Raw genomic sequence first — 20,426 nt, 5'->3', positions numbered from 1 at the left:
AAACATTTGTCACGCAACCGAACTGAGAGAAATACAGCCAAAGCTCGTGTCGACCCACTGTCCAAGGAATATTGGTGATATTAATCATGTATTTCCCGACAATCATGATAAGAGAAAGAGATTGATTTGTTTATACCGTTCGTTGTATATCTAATAAATGTATCGTATGATCTTGCATCAATTCATGCAAGTTAATATCAGAATTTGTACCAAGATTGTCCAACGCTATATGCATACACGTCAGTCCCCACTTGTTTAGCAGATGCTCTATAGACCAATCGGCACTGCGCTCCTGATAAGTACAGAGAAATCTCGCGCAGGGATTTTTCTCCAGTAAAAATGCCACAATAACCACTATGTCCTCGAACACAGTAGGCTCGTAGAAACAGTCTGAACCAATGATCAGGTCCAAATGTCCAAGCGAGAATAAATTGGATAAGAATAAACCCCAGGTGATGCCAACGATTTGGACTTGATCTGCGATCCCGTTCAACTCGCAACACCTCTTGATATGCTGCAGAGTTCTTGGTTGACTTGCAGAGTCGCTCAAGGTCACAATCGCGCCGCACTTGCTAGCGAGAATACCAGGGAGTGAAGTTCCGGCTCCAATTTCTAGAACCCGCTTGCCAACCAAGTTTTCTCTGTGTTCCCAGAGATACCAGGCAAGCACAGGTGCACAGGGCCAAGTATTAAAACTGTAATTAGCCTGCAGCAACTGAAATCATCAAAATTTTATTATGAAGAATGCAAAGAAAGTATTTTAAGAATTTTTGTATGATATACATAGAAAAGACTAAGCCATGGTTCTATAAAAATTAATATAGAATGGTACTTTGTTCATTTTTCATTAATAGAATTAGAATGGATCATTTTAATTTTATATGTCACCTGTGAGAAATAATTATGTCAAGCGTTGTGACTGCAGATATAAAATCTTGAACATGTTATTTGGTAGTGTAGGAAATATAATGATAAAAAAATAATGTTAAATCAGAAATTGAGAGGTATCTTAAATTCATGTATGAGTTTATTAAGGCTAGAATTGTTACGAAAAAATTATTTTTAATTTTATCAAAAAGATTAGAAGGATTATTCGATAGTTTAGGGATCAATGTATAGCTACTTTATTTAAACAAAGTAGGACAGAAGCATTTGCAAAGGACACTCAAAAAAATAGTAATTACTAGTATTGTTATTCAGTTGATATCTGAAATATTGATATCTAGAATATTCAATGAAAATATCTGAAGACATTCTAGAGATTGTAACTGCTGAAATCTATTTGCTACCTACAGGCCCAAGTTATGTAACAGTCATTTTGAAAAACTTTGATCTTATAACAGCATAAAAATAATAATCTCTGAGGAAATACAAAATTATAAACAATTAAATTACAAATAAATTATACCCTTACATATTAATAGTTTAATAATCGCCAATGTGCTGGAACAGTAATCTTGATGCTTATTACAGATTCATGAAAAGTTTACGAAAAGATCTACGGAGTGACAATTTAAAAAAAAAAAAAAATGAATTGAACGAGACAAAAATGTAAATAAAAAGGAAATTTCGCGAAAATTCTCGACAATGGCCAACAAAATAATTTTTCACGGAGCAATCTAACCAAAAAACCGTAACACCGGTAGCTCGCGCGTGCCGGAAATACTGCGGGCATGCGGGGAAACTCGCGCGCGAAGTTGTCCTCTCACCTCAGGTATAAGGATCTCCAAGCTCTCCTCGTGCTCGTTGTCTTGCGCGCAGCCCTGCGCCTTTCGTGATCTGAATACGAACCTTTTCACTTGCTCGGGCACCGTATGATCCCCATCGGACATTAGGGCGCGCGTAGGAGGTGAACTCGTGTCGTGTGAAATACTTCCTTCTAGACCGGGCATCACTGACGCGCCTCTCGACACGCACTAATCATCTTTCATCGTGCCCGCGGTAATTTACGCGCCGTCCGAATTACCGGTATCCAGCGCGTTGCCGAGCACGACGCATCAAAGGACGGTGATATCGATGGATATGGAGTATATGGACGTAGTTTTGTCGAGAGTAGTCGATGACGGAATCAGACTTGCCGCTCGATATGGCGGCATTTCCGTCCTTTCCATTCTCTCTCTTTCTCCCCCTCCCCTCCCTCTCTTTCTACCAGATATATAAATATGAAACCGGAATTTACCAATGTCCAATTTACCACTGTCAATGTAGTTGCCGTCAGACCGCGTCATTGATATTGACGCTATTTCCTTGTTCTGACATCTGACAAAGTGATTTTCAACTCACAACAATACAAGTTTCATACAACAGTATAGTTTGTAATAGCGTTGAACATGTCGAATTTTGTGCCTGGAAACTACGATTTGCGGACAGCATTGCTTTTCTGTTATCATTTGAAGAAAACTGCTGCAGAATCGCATCGAATGCTTGTCGAAGCTTACGGTGAGCATGCTCTTGGTAAATCACAGTGCTTTGAGTGGTTTAAAAAATTCAAAAGTGGCAATTTTGACGTGAGAAACGAAGAACGTGGAAAACCACCGAAAAAGTTTGAAGACAGCGAATTACAAGGATTGTTGGATGAGGATGACACTCAAACTCAACAACAACTCGCGGATCAATTAAATGTGACACGAGAAGCTGTCTCCATACGTTTGAAATCCATAGGAAAGATCCAGAAGATGGGAAAATGGGTCCCACATGAACTGAATGAAAGACAGAAGGAAAATCGAAAAACCACTTGCGAAATGCTGCTCGCCAGGTACAAAAGAAAATCATTTCTCCATCGAATTGTGACTGGCGATGAAAAGTGGATATATTTTCAGAATCCTAAGCGTAAAAGGGAAACTCCAGACGAACCATCGACATCGACTGGAAGGCCAAATCGCTATGGACGGAAGACAATGCTCTGTGTTTGGTGGGATCAGAAAGGTGTGATCTATTATGAGCTGCTAAAACCTGGCGAAACCATTAATACTAAACGCTACCGACAACAAATGATCAATTTGAATCAAGCTTTGCGTGAAAAACGACCTGAATATCAAAAAAGGCAACACAAAGTAATTTTGCTTCATGATAATGCAAAACTGGTCAAGGAAACGATTGAGGCATTTGGTTGGGAAATACTTTCGCATGCGGCTTACTCACCAGACTTGGCTCCGTCCGATTACTACTTATTTGCATCGATGGAACACGCACTTGCTCAGCAGCGCTTCACTTCTTACAAAGGTGTACGAAAATGGCTAGATGACTGGTTTGACTCAAAAGAGCAACAATTTTTTTGGCATGGCATCTACAAATTGTCAGACAGATGGGAAAGATGTATAGCTAGCGATGGGCAATACTTCGAATAAAATATTTTTTATCATTTTCATGCAATAAACGTGTATTTTCTATTAAAAAATTCCGGTTTCATATTTACATACCTGGTATAACACATGCAAATAAAATATTTATAAAATATTTCTATATGATTTGAAATATTTTAGAAACTTTTAAGAGTTTTATTTTTCGTAAAATATAATTATGTCTAAAAAATCAAAACTTTTAAAATTTTTTTTCTCATAGTATTTGTACAATGGTTCTAAAATATTTTATTGCAATATGTTTAAGTGTTTCATAAATGCTCGCAAAATATTTTTTAAATGTTTCAAAAAATAATTTACATGAACATTTCATACACTATATGGTTCCCACATATATTATTAAAGAATTATAAATGTCAAATTGAAGAAAAAAACACAACTTTTTTTATTATCTCTTATATATTACTTCTCCATTAAAACGCATCTGAATATTTTTTAATTATAGTTAAAACAGTTCTTGCTGTTTTGCTTTAGTACATATACATTATAATTTTTTTTCCAATTTTCAATATATAATTTTAGAAATAATAAACATAATTTTAGTTTTCACATTTTGATATACATATGGACTTCAATTCCATGCATTTCTATATATATTACTCATTATAATTTCTTGTTAAAATCTAATAACCATATTTTTGTATGTGCGCGTTTAGAGCATATAAATTTTTCTGCACTCCAGCTATGAATACAGACGACACATGTACGATTACATACTTATCAATTATGATACAAACAATAAGTCGACATAAATGTACACAATTAAAATACTGTGTCCAATTGTGTCCTTTTATATCATTTCACAAACAAATTTTTACATTTTGTTACTATTTATTTTTCTATAATGAATACTTCAATAAAAGATTTTAAGATTATATTTGGATATGTACGAGATCCTTTTTTTTCTTTATTTCACTCTAGTAGTAAATAAAAAAACTAAGCAACGTTTCAATTAATACCGTGTTGCACAGTATATGACTGTACACAGTGCGTTTCATTAGTGGAAAGCATCCAAACTTATATACCAAGAACTTTATAGTCATAACTACAAAGTGATATTTGAAGAAATTTACACAGCGCTTATACAGCTTTCGTATTTATATAGTAACTTATTCGCGACATCTGTGGCTTCTTTAAGATTTATTAATGTTTCAACGATAGTTAGGCCGAAATCAAAAGCCGTTCCCGGTCCTCGGCTAGTTATGAGATTGCCTGTGAAATTATTGAAAACACAATATCAATACTAATAAAATACAGAAATCAAGTTTTTAGAGATTAATAATAAATTGAAAATTATATTAATATTAATAAATACATGATAAATCAATTATTACCATCAATCACTACATTCTTATTGTCCTGGTAGTCATAGTAGTCACACAAATCCTTTTTCATACTTGGATAAGAGGTGATTTGTTTTCCTTTGCCGATATTATGCACTTTTAAAGCTGTGGGAGCTGCACAGATGGCCGCTATTAATTTGTTCTCTTTGTCCTGTTTTTGTAACAACCTCCCAACCTCCTCTGACTATAACAAAACAAGTTTTCTAAGCTATTCTAACGTCATAATAAAGTAGACATTGTCAAATAAACTTACAGATGTAAACGTCTTAGCTCCACCGAGACCGCCAGGCAAAACAACAACGTCATAACTCTTTTCTTGAACATTACTAAACAGAACATCTGCGCAGATTTTGACGTCGCGGCTGCATTTCACGCAATTGCTATCCTGTACACTAGCTGCAGTAACTGCAATCTATCCAATCATATTTCAATATAATTATTCAAATATGTTAATTCATTTAATTAGCAAATAGTATCTTTTGTTTTTTAGCAATAATTGTACATTGATACAATTTTTAGTAATGATTTAGAATCAGAAGCTCTTGTCACTAGCAACATTTAAAAATATTCAAAGATAATCGTCAAACAAAATGTACAAATTTTTATTTAAATAAATTAAAAATTACACAAAAACAAATACATATATAATATAAATTATTTTCTAGAATAATAACATTACTCAAAATAAAAAGAAAAAAACGAAAATAAATCAAAATTGTGATTTAACATTTCTGAAATATTAAAAATATATATAATATTTTATTATAAAAATATTTTTAAAAAAAGTCCTAACTGGGACCATGGCCACCATGCCCCCCTCCTTGAATTCGCCAAAAACATCATTCAAAACAAAAAGATCCCAACAATCGTTAGACGTAAAAATATAACGTGGAATTCAGTGCAATAAAAAAAAACAAGAAAAATAATCACGTATATATGTTGTTCATTTCCTGCCAAGTGAATAATTATTAATTGCTGTAGACTTAGATAATTAACGTACCCCAGCGCGTCGTAAGACGTCGATAGTTATCACAGCCTCCATTTCCTCCGTTCCATCAGCAAGCAACACCAATGCGGTTTTTGTCATTATGTACTTACGTGCGTACTCTAATAACGTCAAATCTCTACTTTATTCGGTGGGGTAAGGTGTAAGGATGAGGGTGGAGTTTGGTAGATTCGAGAAAGAGAAGTCGAGAAAACTCGTATTCAAGAAAGTCTGTTCCGTCAATCAATCAATAATTACACCAGGCACCACCGTACATACGTATTTGACTCAGGTCCAAGTCCAACTAGTGATAACAGTGATCATTCAATTTTAACTTTTAACTTTTTGACCTTTTGTCGTTAAAATGATAGGTTCGAGCATTGTGAAAATGTACCTTTATATAAACGCATTCTCTCTAAACTTAATTTATTTTTACAATCTAAATGAAATTATTGTGATTGGTCGATCCCCATATTATATTATTTTTCCAAGATTCTATATTCGGTTTGGATAAAATTAATCCAGATCTACAATAGAATTTTAAACCTTACCCCGAATCTACAATACGTGTTTTAAGCCCCAAGCTGTGAGAAATTAACCAATTAACAGTCGAATTCGAGGAGAATAATCTACTATGATTCGTCCATTCGTTATGGCTTAAAGGTGCCTTTTCACGAGCTGCTGAAACTGGCCGTTCCAGCGACAAAAAAGGTCACGTGATAAAAATTGACGAATAGCAAGCGTCATATTCGTTTGCTATTCGTCAATTCAGCAGCTCGTGAAAAGGTATCTTAAGGCTTAAAACTATTGTAGATCCGCTTATGCTAGGCTGCGTTCGAAAACATCACCCGAGTGCCCCAGTGTATCGTCTTATCCTCGTTTAACATGGGTGAACAACAAGGATAAGACGATGCACGGGGGTACTCGGGTGATGTTTCCGAACGCAGCCCTGGATTCACACTGCATCCGATTTTCGTCGTACGACGAATCTGCAACCAATCAGGGCCGGGATTCTCTAAGGGCCTCTTTCACCAACGTCGATTAACTTAATCGACGATTAGTCCATTGAAATTGACGAATCGCGTCTGTCGTCAAAACTAAATGATAAATGCGATTGGTCAATTCCAATGGACTAATCGTCGATTAAGTTAATCGGCGTTGGTGAAAGAGGCCCTAAACGTTTTATCGATGATTGTCGCTATCGTTAACTAGCGACAGCCAATGAGAGCCGCGCTTTCTTTTAGGATTGTCCTGCCATTGGCTGTCGCTAGTTAACGATAGCGACAATCATCGACAAAACGTTTAGAGAATCCCGGCCCAGAAAACAGGATTTTGCTTCGCATTGATGATACGATTTTTCTGATTGGTTGCAGAGTCGTCGTACGACGAAAATCGGATGCAATGTGAATCCAGCACTACATGTTAGCCAACACAGCAATTATATATATAATTTCGATAAAATTCATCTGTAAAAACTGATATGAAATCTTAAATAAAGATCAAAGGTATCTAAATGAGCTTTGTAAACGATCGAACGCTTGCAAAGTAAGATAATAATTATACGTAGAGAAGTATAACGCGCTTTCCAAAGTTGGAGTGAAAATTTGAACTTTCAAGTCGCGGGCAGAATGGGGCAGAATCAGCGCTGCTTCACGAATACGGCCGATCGCGTCGCTACCGTGCGGCGTGCACTGCATTATGGCCGTCGTGTTCGGGTGTTGTGGATACTGAACTTGGGCAGGAAGTACCTGAGGAATCTCGCGGCAGCCGTTGCCGTCGTCATCGTCGTCCTCGCTGCCTCCGTCAAGTGGGGCCTTTTCTCGTGTGGAGTCGCATTAGCCCTCCGTATTCGTGAACCGCGCTCGCGCGCGCGTGGGCGAGCCTGCAATCGCACGAAGCTGACGGAGCGCGTGAGGTGCGAGGCGCGATCGTCCTCGGGGGAACGATGACGCGTGCACATCGCTGAGGGAGGCTGCCGCCGGAGCGCGGAGACGACAGCACGGGTGAGTTTGCAGAAGTCAATCAGAGGATCCCCCGCGAAGCACGCAGGGCCACCGTGCCGTGTGTGGGGACGCGACGCGACAATCGCGTCGAGTCGATCCGATCTCGATCGCGCGTGACGATATTCGCGAGCGTGCGCGCGCGCGCACACGCGCGTTTCCTCGTCTACGCGACGCATTCGCGAGGAATTTTTACACCTCCGTCGCCAGAAATTCGAAATTCACGATCGAGAATCACGACTTTGACCGTCGCGATCGTCCTCTTCGTCGAAGGCATTCGAGCTTGCGCGCTTGTTAATTAGCCTGTTTGCCGCTTTCACCGTGACTCAAGACCACTAAGGAGAGAGAAAGAAAGAGCATGTGTGTGCGTGTGTCAGTGTGTGAGAAAGAAAGAGAGCGAGAGAGAGAGAGAGAGAGAGAGAGAGAGAGAGAAACACAATGTGAGACGTGTAGGCATTAAAATACTCTTTGAATTATATATTATATAATTCAATATGTATAAAATAATCTAATATAATATATAATTGAATTATATATTATATAACATATCACACAGACTGATCTCCTATTTTTGTAAATTACTTTATATAATAGTGATCTATAGAAATATCGCGCGATTTATTTCTTGTTGTTTATTTCAGTTTGTAGAGCTTAAGAGGAATTGGTTGGGGTAGATATCTTGCATTTGTGCTTTGCATCAGGAAATTTTTTATTTGATTTGGAGCATATATCTGTAACTATAAATTAACATTTGTAACTTGTACTGGAATTTTTTATTGAAATCCGACTGGAGGATACTCATCGATACGTGCAAGAGATTCTAGATACAAGCGTGACAGTTTTTGAACAACAATGCTTTTGTATGTTTTCATTTGATACCAGCAAATCAGTAGTATGCAAATACGCTAGGTTTACACTAAGGCTGTAAAAAATTATCAGAGTTCCATTACATTATCTCTGTAAATAGGCGCCAATGCATACATGTAGTTTTCTTATCTTTTACAAAGATACCGAGGCGAGCATGTTAGCAGTATATGTTTTTGCCATATCGTCTTTCAATCATATTGATGGCATAACTATACGGTTCAGGGGGTGGATGATAGGAATTTACTGAAAATCCAAGATCAAAGCCATTCAAAACGCTGGAGAAAGACGGAGGAGCTTCGGAGGAGGGGGAGATGTCTGCTGGCACCCAGGGCGAGATTCGGGTTGGCCCTTCTCATCAGGTTTGCCATATATATCTTGAAAAACTTTCTTGCTAATTAACTGTTTTGCACAATGTGCCTATCTCGAGGCTTGCTATTAGTATAAACATTTGTTACAAGGTAAAGGGCGTGTTTGGATACAATCTCGAATTATTATTCTCCTCACATTAATCGATCATTGTTATATAATTACTTTATATGTGTAATTATTACAATTTTACGAGTGCTTCCTATTTCAAGTCGACATAAACATTATTCTATCTTTTTTGGCATTCCAGTGAGTAACAAAAATAGAGCGACACTTATGTTGATTTGTATCACCAAATGGAAAGCTATAGTTATATATAAACCCATACTATATATATATACACACTTCATGTTTTGAATTGATTAAAATTCTTTTAAGTATTATTCTAAATAAAGACGGGAGCACAAAGTCTTGCATAACGCATGATGCATGAGAAAATAAACCATTTATGCCCATTTTTATCAATGTAAATTAACTTTAACCTTAGATTGACTTATTCTTTATCTTTTTATAATCTCTAGAATTAGAAAAAGACGAAGAGTAATTTGCACCGAGATTAAAAATAAGGTCTGTTTTTTCCAAAGAATTCTGAACTAGTGTAATAAGTTAGAGTAAAGCAAGCTATGCCTGTCTCATTCTATCTTATTGCACCAGTGTACACGAGTTCAAAACTTGTGGTGGAAAAAAACAGCTTTGATCGATATTGGTGAAAATGGATATTATTATGAGACATTATGTATGGGATAATATTTCCTTCTTTTGAAATAAAAGATTGATCGGTTAATCTTCTTATGTTTCATATTATCTATAAATCTATACTTCTGCCTTAATGTCGAATTTTTGATAATGAATCTTGTTACAGAAAACATTTGTAATATTTGTCGAAAAGAACACATGCTAATTCATGTTAGATTAAGTGATTTTGGAATCAAAAACTGGTTGTCCTGGAAATAATATACAATTATAACATACAATTACAAGAAAAGCTATGTGTGCACTTACATTAGAAGGATAATTGCTTTTCTCATTGCATTAAGCAAAATGTAATTCTCCAGTTTTAAAGTGATATATATTGTTTCTTGAATAAAGAAAATGAATGATTACGAGGATCTTCACACGCTCTTTGCATCAATGAATCAGATAAATGTAAACAAATGTAAAAAGAACTGTATGTTCTCGCGTGTACGTGGCATACATGTGCACGTACGTGCGTGCACATGTTTAAGCAAATACGCACGCGCGTACGGATAGTTCGAAGTAAAGAAAAAAATAGTACTCTGCGGAGGAACATTACGTAAATATATATACATACGTGTGTAATCTAATCTGAAAAGTATGAAGTACGTGGATCAATCTTAAAGTTTCTCAACAATAAGACCGATAAGGTACCCGGGATCGGCATATACTCCATGCAGAAATTTCCATTTCTTTTGCATTGCACGCTAACTCCGAATATTTTCTGCGACAGTAAATGTCACGTGTTTAATGAATAGAATAGAATTTTATTCTCTTCAGTATACAAAAATAGCCAAGAAGGGAATTTGGTTTACAATATTTCTTACCATATACGCATCCGTCCATACCTTTCCTATTGACATACGTAATTATGACACGCTCCTCCTAAACCTCTTTGTATTATTCCGTTGTTGTCTATTATTATTATTATCATCATCATCATCATCATCATCATCATCATCATCATTAAATCTCTATCCCTATTCCTAATCACAACCGATTAAAATTTTACAAACCTAATCACAGCCGCTTTTTTCATACTATCTAACTATCTTAAAACTAGTGTCACGTGTTTAATGTAAATCCGAGGATATTCTCGTGAGGGGACACTTTATGTAATCGGAGAACATTTAAACTACGAGAGACATATCGACACGTTTAAGTGGCAGTTTTATGTAAAACTTTTAAAAATTATTGTCAAGATAAGATCGGACTCTCACGCATTTCGGTTCCCATTCGATGGTTCAACTAACGCATCACGCATTAAAGAGCTTCGAATGTTTCAGGTGTAGACCTCGTCTCGTCTGCAATACATGAAATGTATTCGTTAAGCTCTTCTGCAATACTTGTTGTATCACACAAACAATCGCTGTATTCGGCGAATAAGCCGGTGGAACTTTCTTTGCAAGCTGTAACACGTGCGTGAAATACATTTGGGAGCCGATGCATAAAAGTGGTTTAATTGCAGTTTATTTAGCATGAGATGACACTTTCTTAATTTGGAGTGGTTTTCAGTCACGGTGAAATCATTAATTGCTACGGCTGATAAGCGGATCAATTCGCGCCTTCGCACTATTTATATACCCATTGGCATACAACAATTATTCGCGATTGCTTACTTGAACCATCTGTGAGCACGAGCGTTTGTACGGACTGTCCCGAGACCCAGCGAAGTCACCTTTCACTTCCAATGTTTCTTAACGTGCAGGATATCCCAGATATATGAGGTATATATATTTGAAGCGATATTAAATTAAAAGTATCGTCAACCGTGCGAAGATGCGAAGCTTTGTTTTCATTCGTTACTTGATGTTTTGCTTCTGTAATTAATCGGTAGCTTGTACATTTATCTTTTTCTTCCTCTTTTTGCGTACGTTTTGCAAATTTATCATCATACATGCCGCGAATCATGACTTCGTAAAACGATAAATACATTACGCAATTTATACACTTGCAGATATATAACTTCTATTTTTAATGCGTAATCATCAAAGTTTGGCCAATTATCGCGTTAATGAAGTGCGAGCGTTTGCTTGTGAATGTCTGTCTCGCGTGCATCTTTAGAAACAAAAAGGGGGGAGGATTATAAATTAAGACATAGTTTTTCTTATTCGCGTATAAGATACTGAAAGAGGAAGTCGACTAATAAAAAATATATAGCTTCATTATCGGTGCTTTATTATGTAAAGAATAAAAAAAAAAGAAAGGATTGGGATGTAGAGAGTGATTAGTTAACCTGTGTTGAAAAGACAAGCCGATATGTGACACTTAACTAACTCGCTTTGGCATCATTGGTGCTAACCGCGCGCAATCCCGAATTTTGGGATTTACAGGAGTTGGTTTCTTGTCAGGCCCGTTTGCCTGAGTATCGGCCGGGTATACCCCCCGGAGAGCTGCCACCCGATCCAGAATTCTCCAAGGAGCGCGAGGAGCTAAAATGGGTACCAGCCATGGCGTTGGATGGGGATCTGCTCATGTACTTGAGGGCGGCCCGTTCAATGGCCGCATTTGCCGGTATGTGTGACGGCGGTTCTCCAGATGATGGTTGCGTGGCTGCCTCTCGAGACGACACTACCATCAACGCATTGGACACTCTTCACAGTTCTGGTTATGATCCCGGTAGGGCGCTCCAAGCACTCGTCAAATGTCCTATACCGAAAAGCGTCGACAAGAAGTGGTCCGAGGACGAAACTGTACGTGACCACTTCGTTCTTTTATTGTCAACATTATGTATAATATTTACTGACCACAAGAGAAAGTTTTCTAACGTATAGATTTTCTTTCTTTTCATTGCCCATAGAAGCGATTCGTCAAGGGTTTGCGGCAGTTTGGAAAGAATTTTGCGCGCATTAGGAAGGATCTTTTGCCTCACAAAGATACGGTAACGATTTCATTCTTTATAGTCAGTTTGCTTTTCTTACCTATCGGTTAAAGTTACTGTAAGTTTGATCTTTTCTGTTATATTCTTTTTTTCTTTTGCATTTAAATTAATGCAATTAAATGTTTAAGATTTAATAAATTGGTAACTATCGAAAATATATGATTACACTTAAAAAATTTTAGTAAAAGTAAAAAGTAATACAATAACTCATTATACAATACATAATTTTGAAATAATTTATTTTTTAAATATTTGTCTTTGTAATTTATACTTTTACATTCGGTAGAACCAACTGTTGGTATTCATCTACTGTTCTAAAGATACCTAAGGCTATATTTCAATATACATTGCCAGTCAATCTATCGTTGACGTATATTTTTTAGTACTGGCAGTGTATCTCGGAACTGAGACATTATTTGTTTATTATGTTCAAATCGCCTGTTCGGCTGTTTTGAAAGTCAATCCACACATTTTATCTTTAATTATAAACAGAAAGATGTCGGGATTGTAGGGCGAATGACTCATTATTCTTACGTTTGAGTTAATTACAAATGGATAGTAGTTTAAGCTGCAGAGTGAAAGAGGATAATCGTTATTGAAGATAATCCGGTTACGTGATTTCATCGAATATAAAAGTACAAAACAGTATTAAATACTAAAGGGAAAAAAAATAAAGTGGAAATCTTTTTATGAATCATTTCTCTTTTTTATTACTTTTACAAAAACTTTCAGTATAATCTACGTATAATTGAATATACTATACAAGTTAAAAATATTTATAAAAATCTTTGATCTAAAAGTTTACAATTCCTACTTAAAATAAAATTAATAAAATTCAGATACGTTTGAAGACTAACGATTGTTTGGCGCACAAGTTAGGGGAGGGGGGAATTCATATATCTATTACTTTGGATAAATATTGCGAAGAATATCACTACGTCGACCCGCCATCAGAGGTCTATCGATATTCGCAAATTCTCGCAAGTGCTTTGATACGCGTATATCTCTTCATATAGAATCTCGATTGAATAACTCTTGCAGGCGTATGGTAGGCTTCCATTACAATGCCTTACTGATGAGTCCAGTAGTGGAAGCTGGGACGAAACGCCATAATTACATGATATTCTTTGCAATATATTAAATTAATTTAAAAAGATTTTTAACTTAAAATTTATTAGCTCATTGCCCTGTTTCTCTATATTAGTTGTTAAAAACATATTGAGCCTTATTACAAACATTTTAATAAAATTTGTTTATATTAAAATTTTTAACACTGAAAAGCAATACGACTGTTCTAATTAATAAATATTACTTTATATGAGCAATTTTTGTTTTTTAAATTTAATTAACAAATTAGAAAAAAGTTTTGAATTTCATAGATTTGTCATGTTGAGAGAAAGTTTTACGATTTACGACGTAAAGAAGTATTCACTATTGTACCATGTGTCACTAATTTGTTTTTGTGCAGCCGGAGCTCGTCGAATTCTATTACTTATGGAAGAAAACACCGGGCGCAAATAACAATCGGCCACATCGGAGGCGTAGGCAAAGCTCTTTGCGGCGAATCCGTAATACACGCAACTCACGCGCTGGTACGCCTAAAGAGGAGGTACCTACGCCAACCAAGGACACACAGCCAACGGCCAACATTAGTGCGAAGGAAGCCGTCTCTGAGGCTGAGACTGTGCCGGTCGGCACTCCAGCCAGTCACAATCCCGGTGGTGAGATCAGTTCTGTGACCGAGGACGATAATTCGGAGGAAGACAGTGACTCGCGTGATACCAATACAAACGGCACGGCACATTCGTGTCAGCACTGCTTCTCCACCAACTCGAAGGACTATCAGGTAGCCGGCAAGGATCGATTGTTACTCTGTGCAGAATGTCGGTCACATCTAAAGAAAACCGGAGAGTTGCCACCCGCGCCACCTTATCTGTTCCGCCCGGTGCCCGCGGAATCGCCTGAGAGTCCTGGTAGAATGCGCACGCGGAATAAAGCAAAGGAGACACCGAGACCAGCGAGACCGCGACGAACTGGTGGCACTGACACGCCCGATCAGGAAAAGCAGCAACAGCAGCAGCAACAACAGACACCTGATAAGAGTAAAAAGAAATCGTCTGGAAAAACGGATACACCCAAGAAGGGTCAGAAACGTTCAGGTCAGGTAGACGACACCTGCAACGACGAGGACAAAGACGCACAGAAGCGAAAGCGGGGCGGCGGCGAACGGCCCGACAGTCCGTCCGAATCTCTCACTACCGACAGCAACTCCCTGATGGATGAGCCGGAGAGGGAAACGGAGGGCGACGCAAACGAGAATCAACCGACGCCGCCAACAGTCGCCGGTGTAGCAGGTGCGGAAGAGCCCGTTAGTAGTCCGGCTGTCACGACACCCGAGGAACCATCCGAGCCGACGCCGGCGTCAACCCCGGTACCGGCCGTGATACAGAGTCTACCAATATCGGTACCAGTGATACACAGTTTGGAGAAAAAGCCATCTGGCTTGCTGGATCAAGAACCAATAGATCAAAGCAAGATGATGGATCAAGCGGAAGACGTACCGTTAGCCATGAATCAACCGTTGAAGTTGGAACCGATGACGATCGAGTCGACAATGTCGCCAACGATGTCCAACGAAGAAATAGGTAAAGAACCCGAACCGACGCAACTGAATTTGAGCACGTCTGCGCAAGTCGGAGCAGGATCCAGCGATGCGAGTTCGGTGGCTACGGCTCGTAATTTGTCACAAACTATACCTGGTATTATAACGAGTGTAGGCTCACAGGCAACTATGCCAAACTCACAAATTCCAGTGATATCGCCCAGTCAACAACAGAGTGGTACTGGCGTTGGTGTGTTGCCGACAAGTCTAAGTATGCAATACGTACAACCACCGCCGCCGTTACCAGTGCAGAACGTGCCACAGAACCTATCACAGAACATACCACCGCAAATAGCACCAAATAGCGTTCCACCCAGCGCGCAGAATATGGGACCAACGAATCTTCGTAGTCACGTGACTGAGAGTTTGCAAAGTTCCGCGCAAACATTGTCGCAGAACATGACGGGACCACCGCCGTTGAATCTCAACATTTCGCAGAGTGTATCGGCCGGTATCGGTGGCCCAATCGGCCAAATGCCGTCAATGCCGAGTCCGCCGTCGCAACCGCTTGGCTTGACGGTGATGTCGTCCGATAGTAGAAACGCCGAAAGGATGGCAGATGATAGACTATCGGTAAGCGAACGGTCTCGAGACAGCAGAGTTCCCGACTCTCGCATGATGTCAGAACGCATTCCGGAACGAACGAGCGAGAATAACGAACCGGAACGACCGGAGCCAAGTAGTTTGTTCCAACCAATACAGTCCAGTGGAATGTTGCCAATGGAAAAGCCTGTGGGTATTTACAATTTGGCCGGAACGCCACCGATGGAGCCACAGAATTTGAAGATCAAACAGGAGATTATACCACCGGAACCAGATCCTCTGCAGAGTTTAAAAGAGGTCAAGGTACCGGGCTTCCAAAGCTCTTCTTTCCCTGGTCCAAGCCTGGACAACATCAAGAAGGATCCGGACGGTACAAGTAAACCGCCGACGCCGAGCAAACACTCTGTACCACCTGTGAGTCAAACGATACCATCGATACAGCCGGTTGCGGCGTCGCCAACGGCTACGCCAACACCAACGCCGAGTTTACCACCACCGCCCAGTTCAATTCCACAACCAGTAATGCATCCTGCGCAGCAGCCAAGCCCGCACATGGCACATCCCTTCCATCCGCATCATCCGTTGATGCATCATTCGCTATTCACCGCCATGCATCCGTATCATCCTCACGCCTACCCAGGATATGCGCCAGTAGGAGGATACCCGTCCTTTACACCATATCCCTATGGTCCTGTACCTCATGCCATTCCACCACCTTCGCCGCAGCGTAGCCAAGAAAGCAGCACCATGATGACGGCGCATCATGCCAGCACGAGCTCGAGCGTTGCGAGCAGAGAAGAAGGCGAGAACCTGATTGCGAGTCATCACCATTCATCGAGCATGCATCAGCAACCAACCAATTTGCACCACGACAAGCTGCTGACTATCTCTTCTCACAGCTCTCACAGCCATTCCTCGTCACATAGTTCACACAGTAATCAACGCAAATCGTCCCTCGTCTCAGCTACGTGCCTGACGTCATCCAGTTCAGCACATCATCATCATCGTGCACCACAATCGCAGCAACCACAGGTTGTTGCAGAGCCAAAGATCGAGCAAGACCTAGATCCGGAACCAGAGGAGCCCATTAGTCCACGTGGACCATCGCCGGAGCCGCGTATTGAGGATTCCGAGTGCCACCGATCGCAATCTGCGATTTTCCTGAGGCATTGGAATCGCGGTGAGAATAATTCGTGTACGCGTACTGACCTGATGTTCAAGCCTGTACCAGATTCGAAACTTGCGCGAAAACGCGAGGAGCGTTCGCGAAAGCAAGCGGAGCGGGAACGAGAGGAGCGCGATCGCGCCGCCGCTGCGGCACAGCAAGCACGTAAGATGACGACGCCCGAGAAGCAGCCCGAGTGTAAACCGCCTAGCCGTGGTCCTCTCGAACCTGTCGTCTCGCCCTATGACCGCTATGCCGCTCGTCCTGGTTCCTATGCGGATACCCCAGCGCTTAGGCAACTATCCGAGTACGCTAGGCCGCACGCCGCCTTCTCACCCGCCAGACATCCGGCACCACCCGACCCAATGTTGCACTATATTTATGGGCGTGAAGCTGCAGCACAGCGGTTAGAATTGGAGCATCTGGAGCGTGAGAAAAGAGAACGCGAGATACGTGAGCTACGCGAGAGAGAATTAAACGATCGGTTGAAGGAAGAACTGTTCAAGGGCACACCCAGACCAATGCCTGCGCCGCCGGTCGATCCCCATTGGCTGGAGATACATCGTCGATACGCTGCCGCCGGTTTAGCACCGGGCCCTTCTGGACCGCCTCAAGCCTTACACCAATTTGGCCTCTACGGAGCTCCACCAGGTCCGAGTCAACTCGAGAGAGAACGACTCGAACGGCTAGGTAATTGTTGACAAAGCTAATACTTGATATCTCGGCAGTAGAGATAGAGATTCGTCGATTAATATTCGTTCGACCGTATCACTTGTACTTTTCAAAATTCGAATTGACTTAAAAATATAGCCGAAAGGCTGATATAACAGAAAAATCGGATAGGCCGGGGAGAAAGAATAATTAGATCAAGAGCGCCAAGAGCTTTGAGGGATGCGACGTAGGTAGACTAATTGTTAAAAATAAATGGCCGATTTCTTCAGCGCCAGTTAACTCTGTCCACATGATAGCTAACCTTGGGCTCTCTATGTTACAATTAGCGGTATACATTTGAAAGGAGTGGCTCCTTCCTCTCTCAGATAATTTTATCCGAGTTAGCTGGAGATGAAGAAATCGGGCATGAGAATCGTATCTGTGATCTTCGAGTTATGTGATCGAAGCGCTGTCGCGTTTAGGGATTCCGACTGCAGCCGGCGGGGGGCCAGCGGGTGGAGCGGCTGGCCATCCCGTGGCGGCTCATCACCACGGCCAGCTGGAAGAACGGCTGGCTCTGGCCGCTGACCCGATGGTCCGATTGCAAATGGCTGGCATCTCGCCCGAATATCATGCTCACACTCACGCGCATACGCATGCGCATACGCACTTGCACTTACATCCGGGACAGCAACAGGCCCAGCAACAGGCTCAGCAACAGCAGGAAGCCGCTGCGGCTGCGGCTGGATTTCCTCTGCCGGGTAGGTCCTAACACAACCAGGATGTTTCTTCTAAAGCTTCCTGAAGAGCTTCTCCTTTAAGAAAACGCCGCTCTTGCTTATTCCTCGTCGTTCGGCAGCCCGTGTATTTCTCATTGATCGTCCTACGTTACCTATACTTGCTTAGGTCTAGGTCAAGACGATTCTTTTTTCCCGTACCGTTAATCGTCAGCACGCCTGCGATTTTCCAGTTGCTCGACTCTGATCTCTGGCTAGTCGCTTATCACCGTCACAGGTGCAAGTGCGAGTGAGTGTTGTCGAGGAATAGGCGCGAGTGTGCATGTGCGTGTGCTTGAAGATGACTAGTAACACTTTGGCAATGTAGCTTAAGGGTTTATTATTAAATTCTGCGCGCGCAATTTTCTCTATCTTTACAAATTTCGAGAATACGCTTTCGCTAAGCGCGAGTACTTTTTCAAAATAGATATCGTACGCGCAACAATTAAATAATACAAATTAGTAATGTTCTTTTACATCTATTTTCTTTTTTTTTTAATAATAACACATAATATTCGTCCACAGCTGCGGCCGGCGCTAATTATCCTCGTCCCGGTTTAATGCCACGCGATCCTGCCTTAGCGCTTCATCCGGCGGAACTCCTAGGAAGACCTTACGCGGATATGGCAGCGCATCACGAACAACTACAACGGCATCTCATGATGGAGCGTGACCGATTCCCTCCACATTCTATCATGGCTCATCATGAGGAATACATAAGGTTCGTCCCTTGAAATCACTATCACAGCTTGCCTGACTTGTTGCATAATGTTATGACTTAAGGCAGCACCAGTACCCGGACTAACGAAGGGTATTTTTTAGACAACAGCGTGAGCGCGAGCTTAAAGTTCGCGCACTGGAAGAAGCCGCACGTGGATCGCGTCAATAAGCACATTTTTATTTATATATATATATATATATACTATAATCTATATATATATATATATATATACTATATATAATATATATAGCCTTGTCGTTTAGGCGTAATATATACATATGTATATTCGCATATATTAAACGTATTTATACATACGTGTGTATATTATATATATATGTATATATACATATATACATTTGAGCGTTCCTTCGGCACACACATCGACGATTTCTGAAAAATCGGGACATCTCTGTAATCTAGACTATCATCTAAGAAATTATTTTTATGGTCTTTCAGATCGATGTAAACAAAGGGATATTATATATAGATATTATATTACATATATACATATATATATATATATATACGCGGCGAATATTGTAATTGTAATTGTTTCGCTAGTGTAAATAGTACAAGATATTTTAGCCCCAGCGCTATATCATCGGTGCTGGTATATACTTAGAGAGATTTATACATAAATACGACAAATGCTTGATATATAAGCTATTTTCAAGTTCTCTAGACATTATACCATTAATTGCTCCTCTATGCCGTCAATGTCACCGCTCGTCGATCGCGCTCGACCTCGCGATTGGTCTTGCTTTTTTCCTTTTTAATCTGATTTTAAGTGGTACATATGCCAAAGTGCTTGTACGAGAAATTATATTGTGTTTTTTGTTCTTCCATACTTGTATGTATATATATTTTTAAAGACATACTTAAAGTATGTATAAGATTCTACATATTAAATTTAAATGATTATGAATATTAAAATATTACATTATATAATATATATAGCCTATTTATTGTATAAATATGTAATACATATTTATATAATACATACAAATTATATATTGTAAAATATATTAAATATATACATATAGATTATATTGAACATATACAGAATAATATATATATTTTACAAGATTATTTCTGTAAATGATATGTGTAACTAAAAACGAAGAAAAAGATAAAGGTCGAACGGTGTTGAAGCGAGTGGAACACTTTGTTTATATATTCATCTTTTTTATATACCAAACTTTTTGTTTACTCATCATTTTTACACACCAAATTTTTATTTTATTTATTCGTCTTTTTTACACATCAAAACTTTTACTTTGTTTTAATTGATTTTATATGTCACATCGTGTGTAATGTGTATAAATAGAATAAAATGTGACTATGTCTGCGTTTACGATTGTAAACCTACTAT

General features: G+C 39.7%; 3 protein-coding genes across 6 annotated transcripts; 1 reads left to right on the top strand and 2 right to left on the bottom strand.

The window, feature by feature from the left end:
* Positions 1–48: 48 nt before the first annotated feature.
* Positions 49–2,175, bottom strand: LOC108777340 (methyltransferase-like protein 23). Its single transcript, XM_018544190.1, has 2 exons — positions 1,710–2,175; positions 49–715 (listed from the first exon to the last, which is right to left on the bottom strand). Exons 1-2 carry the CDS (start codon positions 1,890–1,892, stop codon positions 131–133), a joined length of 768 nt encoding a protein of 255 aa, XP_018399692.1. The 5' UTR covers positions 1,893–2,175; the 3' UTR covers positions 49–130.
* Positions 2,176–4,253: 2,078 nt separating this feature from the next.
* LOC108777380 (protein deglycase DJ-1) lies at positions 4,254–6,063 on the bottom strand. Its single transcript, XM_018544249.1, has 4 exons — positions 5,703–6,063; positions 4,956–5,114; positions 4,694–4,886; positions 4,254–4,571 (listed from the first exon to the last, which is right to left on the bottom strand). Exons 1-4 carry the CDS (start codon positions 5,787–5,789, stop codon positions 4,429–4,431), a joined length of 582 nt encoding a protein of 193 aa, XP_018399751.1. The 5' UTR covers positions 5,790–6,063; the 3' UTR covers positions 4,254–4,428.
* A 1,426-nt stretch (positions 6,064–7,489) lies between these two features.
* On the top strand, positions 7,490–19,222 carry LOC108777441 (arginine-glutamic acid dipeptide repeats protein). Of its 4 annotated transcripts, none has more exons than XM_018544343.1 (8): positions 7,490–7,690; positions 8,777–8,913; positions 12,007–12,348; positions 12,456–12,536; positions 14,005–17,596; positions 18,040–18,318; positions 18,859–19,054; positions 19,156–19,222. In XM_018544343.1, the coding sequence occupies exons 2-8, from the start codon at positions 8,866–8,868 to the stop codon at positions 19,220–19,222; spliced, it is 4,605 nt and encodes a 1,534-aa protein (XP_018399845.1). In that variant the 5' UTR covers positions 7,490–7,690; positions 8,777–8,865. The 4 variants fall into 4 exon arrangements, with proteins under 4 accessions (XP_018399845.1, XP_018399843.1, XP_018399846.1 ...); XM_018544341.1 differs by having other exon boundaries at positions 8,695–8,913; XM_018544342.1 differs by lacking the exon at positions 7,490–7,690 and adding an exon at positions 8,122–8,136 and having other exon boundaries at positions 8,695–8,913.
* Positions 19,223–20,426: the final 1,204 nt, after the last annotated feature.

The sequence above is a fragment of the Cyphomyrmex costatus genome, unplaced genomic scaffold (genome assembly GCF_001594065.2).
Source record: "Cyphomyrmex costatus isolate MS0001 unplaced genomic scaffold, Ccosl1.0 scaffold43, whole genome shotgun sequence".
NCBI lineage: Eukaryota > Metazoa > Arthropoda > Insecta > Hymenoptera > Formicidae > Cyphomyrmex > Cyphomyrmex costatus.
The sequence above is the reverse complement of the archived record's forward strand: the minus strand, read 5'-3'. Positions and strand labels throughout refer to the sequence as shown.

Bases quoted from the DNA above. Each gene is read 5' to 3' on its own strand.
- LOC108777380 (XM_018544249.1), bottom strand. From the start codon at position 5,789: ATGACAAAAACCGCATTGGTGTTGCTTGCTGATGGAACGGAGGAAATG. The intron at 4,887-4,955 runs GTAAGTTTATTT...GTTTTGTTATAG, and splicing joins GAGCTAAGACGTTTACATCT to TCAGAGGAGGTTGGGAGGTT. The intron at 4,572-4,693 runs GTAATAATTGAT...ATAATTTCACAG, and splicing joins TAAGAATGTAGTGATTGATG to GCAATCTCATAACTAGCCGA.
- LOC108777340 (XM_018544190.1), bottom strand. From the start codon at position 1,892: ATGCCCGGTCTAGAAGGAAGTATTTCACACGACACGAGTTCACCTCCT. The intron at 716-1,709 runs GTGAGAGGACAA...TGATGATTTCAG, and splicing joins TGGAGATCCTTATACCTGAG to TTGCTGCAGGCTAATTACAG.
- LOC108777441 (XM_018544343.1), top strand. From the start codon at position 8,866: ATGTCTGCTGGCACCCAGGGCGAGATTCGGGTTGGCCCTTCTCATCAG. The intron at 12,349-12,455 runs GTACGTGACCAC...CATTGCCCATAG, and splicing joins AGTGGTCCGAGGACGAAACT to AAGCGATTCGTCAAGGGTTT. The intron at 12,537-14,004 runs GTAACGATTTCA...GTTTTTGTGCAG, and splicing joins TTTTGCCTCACAAAGATACG to CCGGAGCTCGTCGAATTCTA.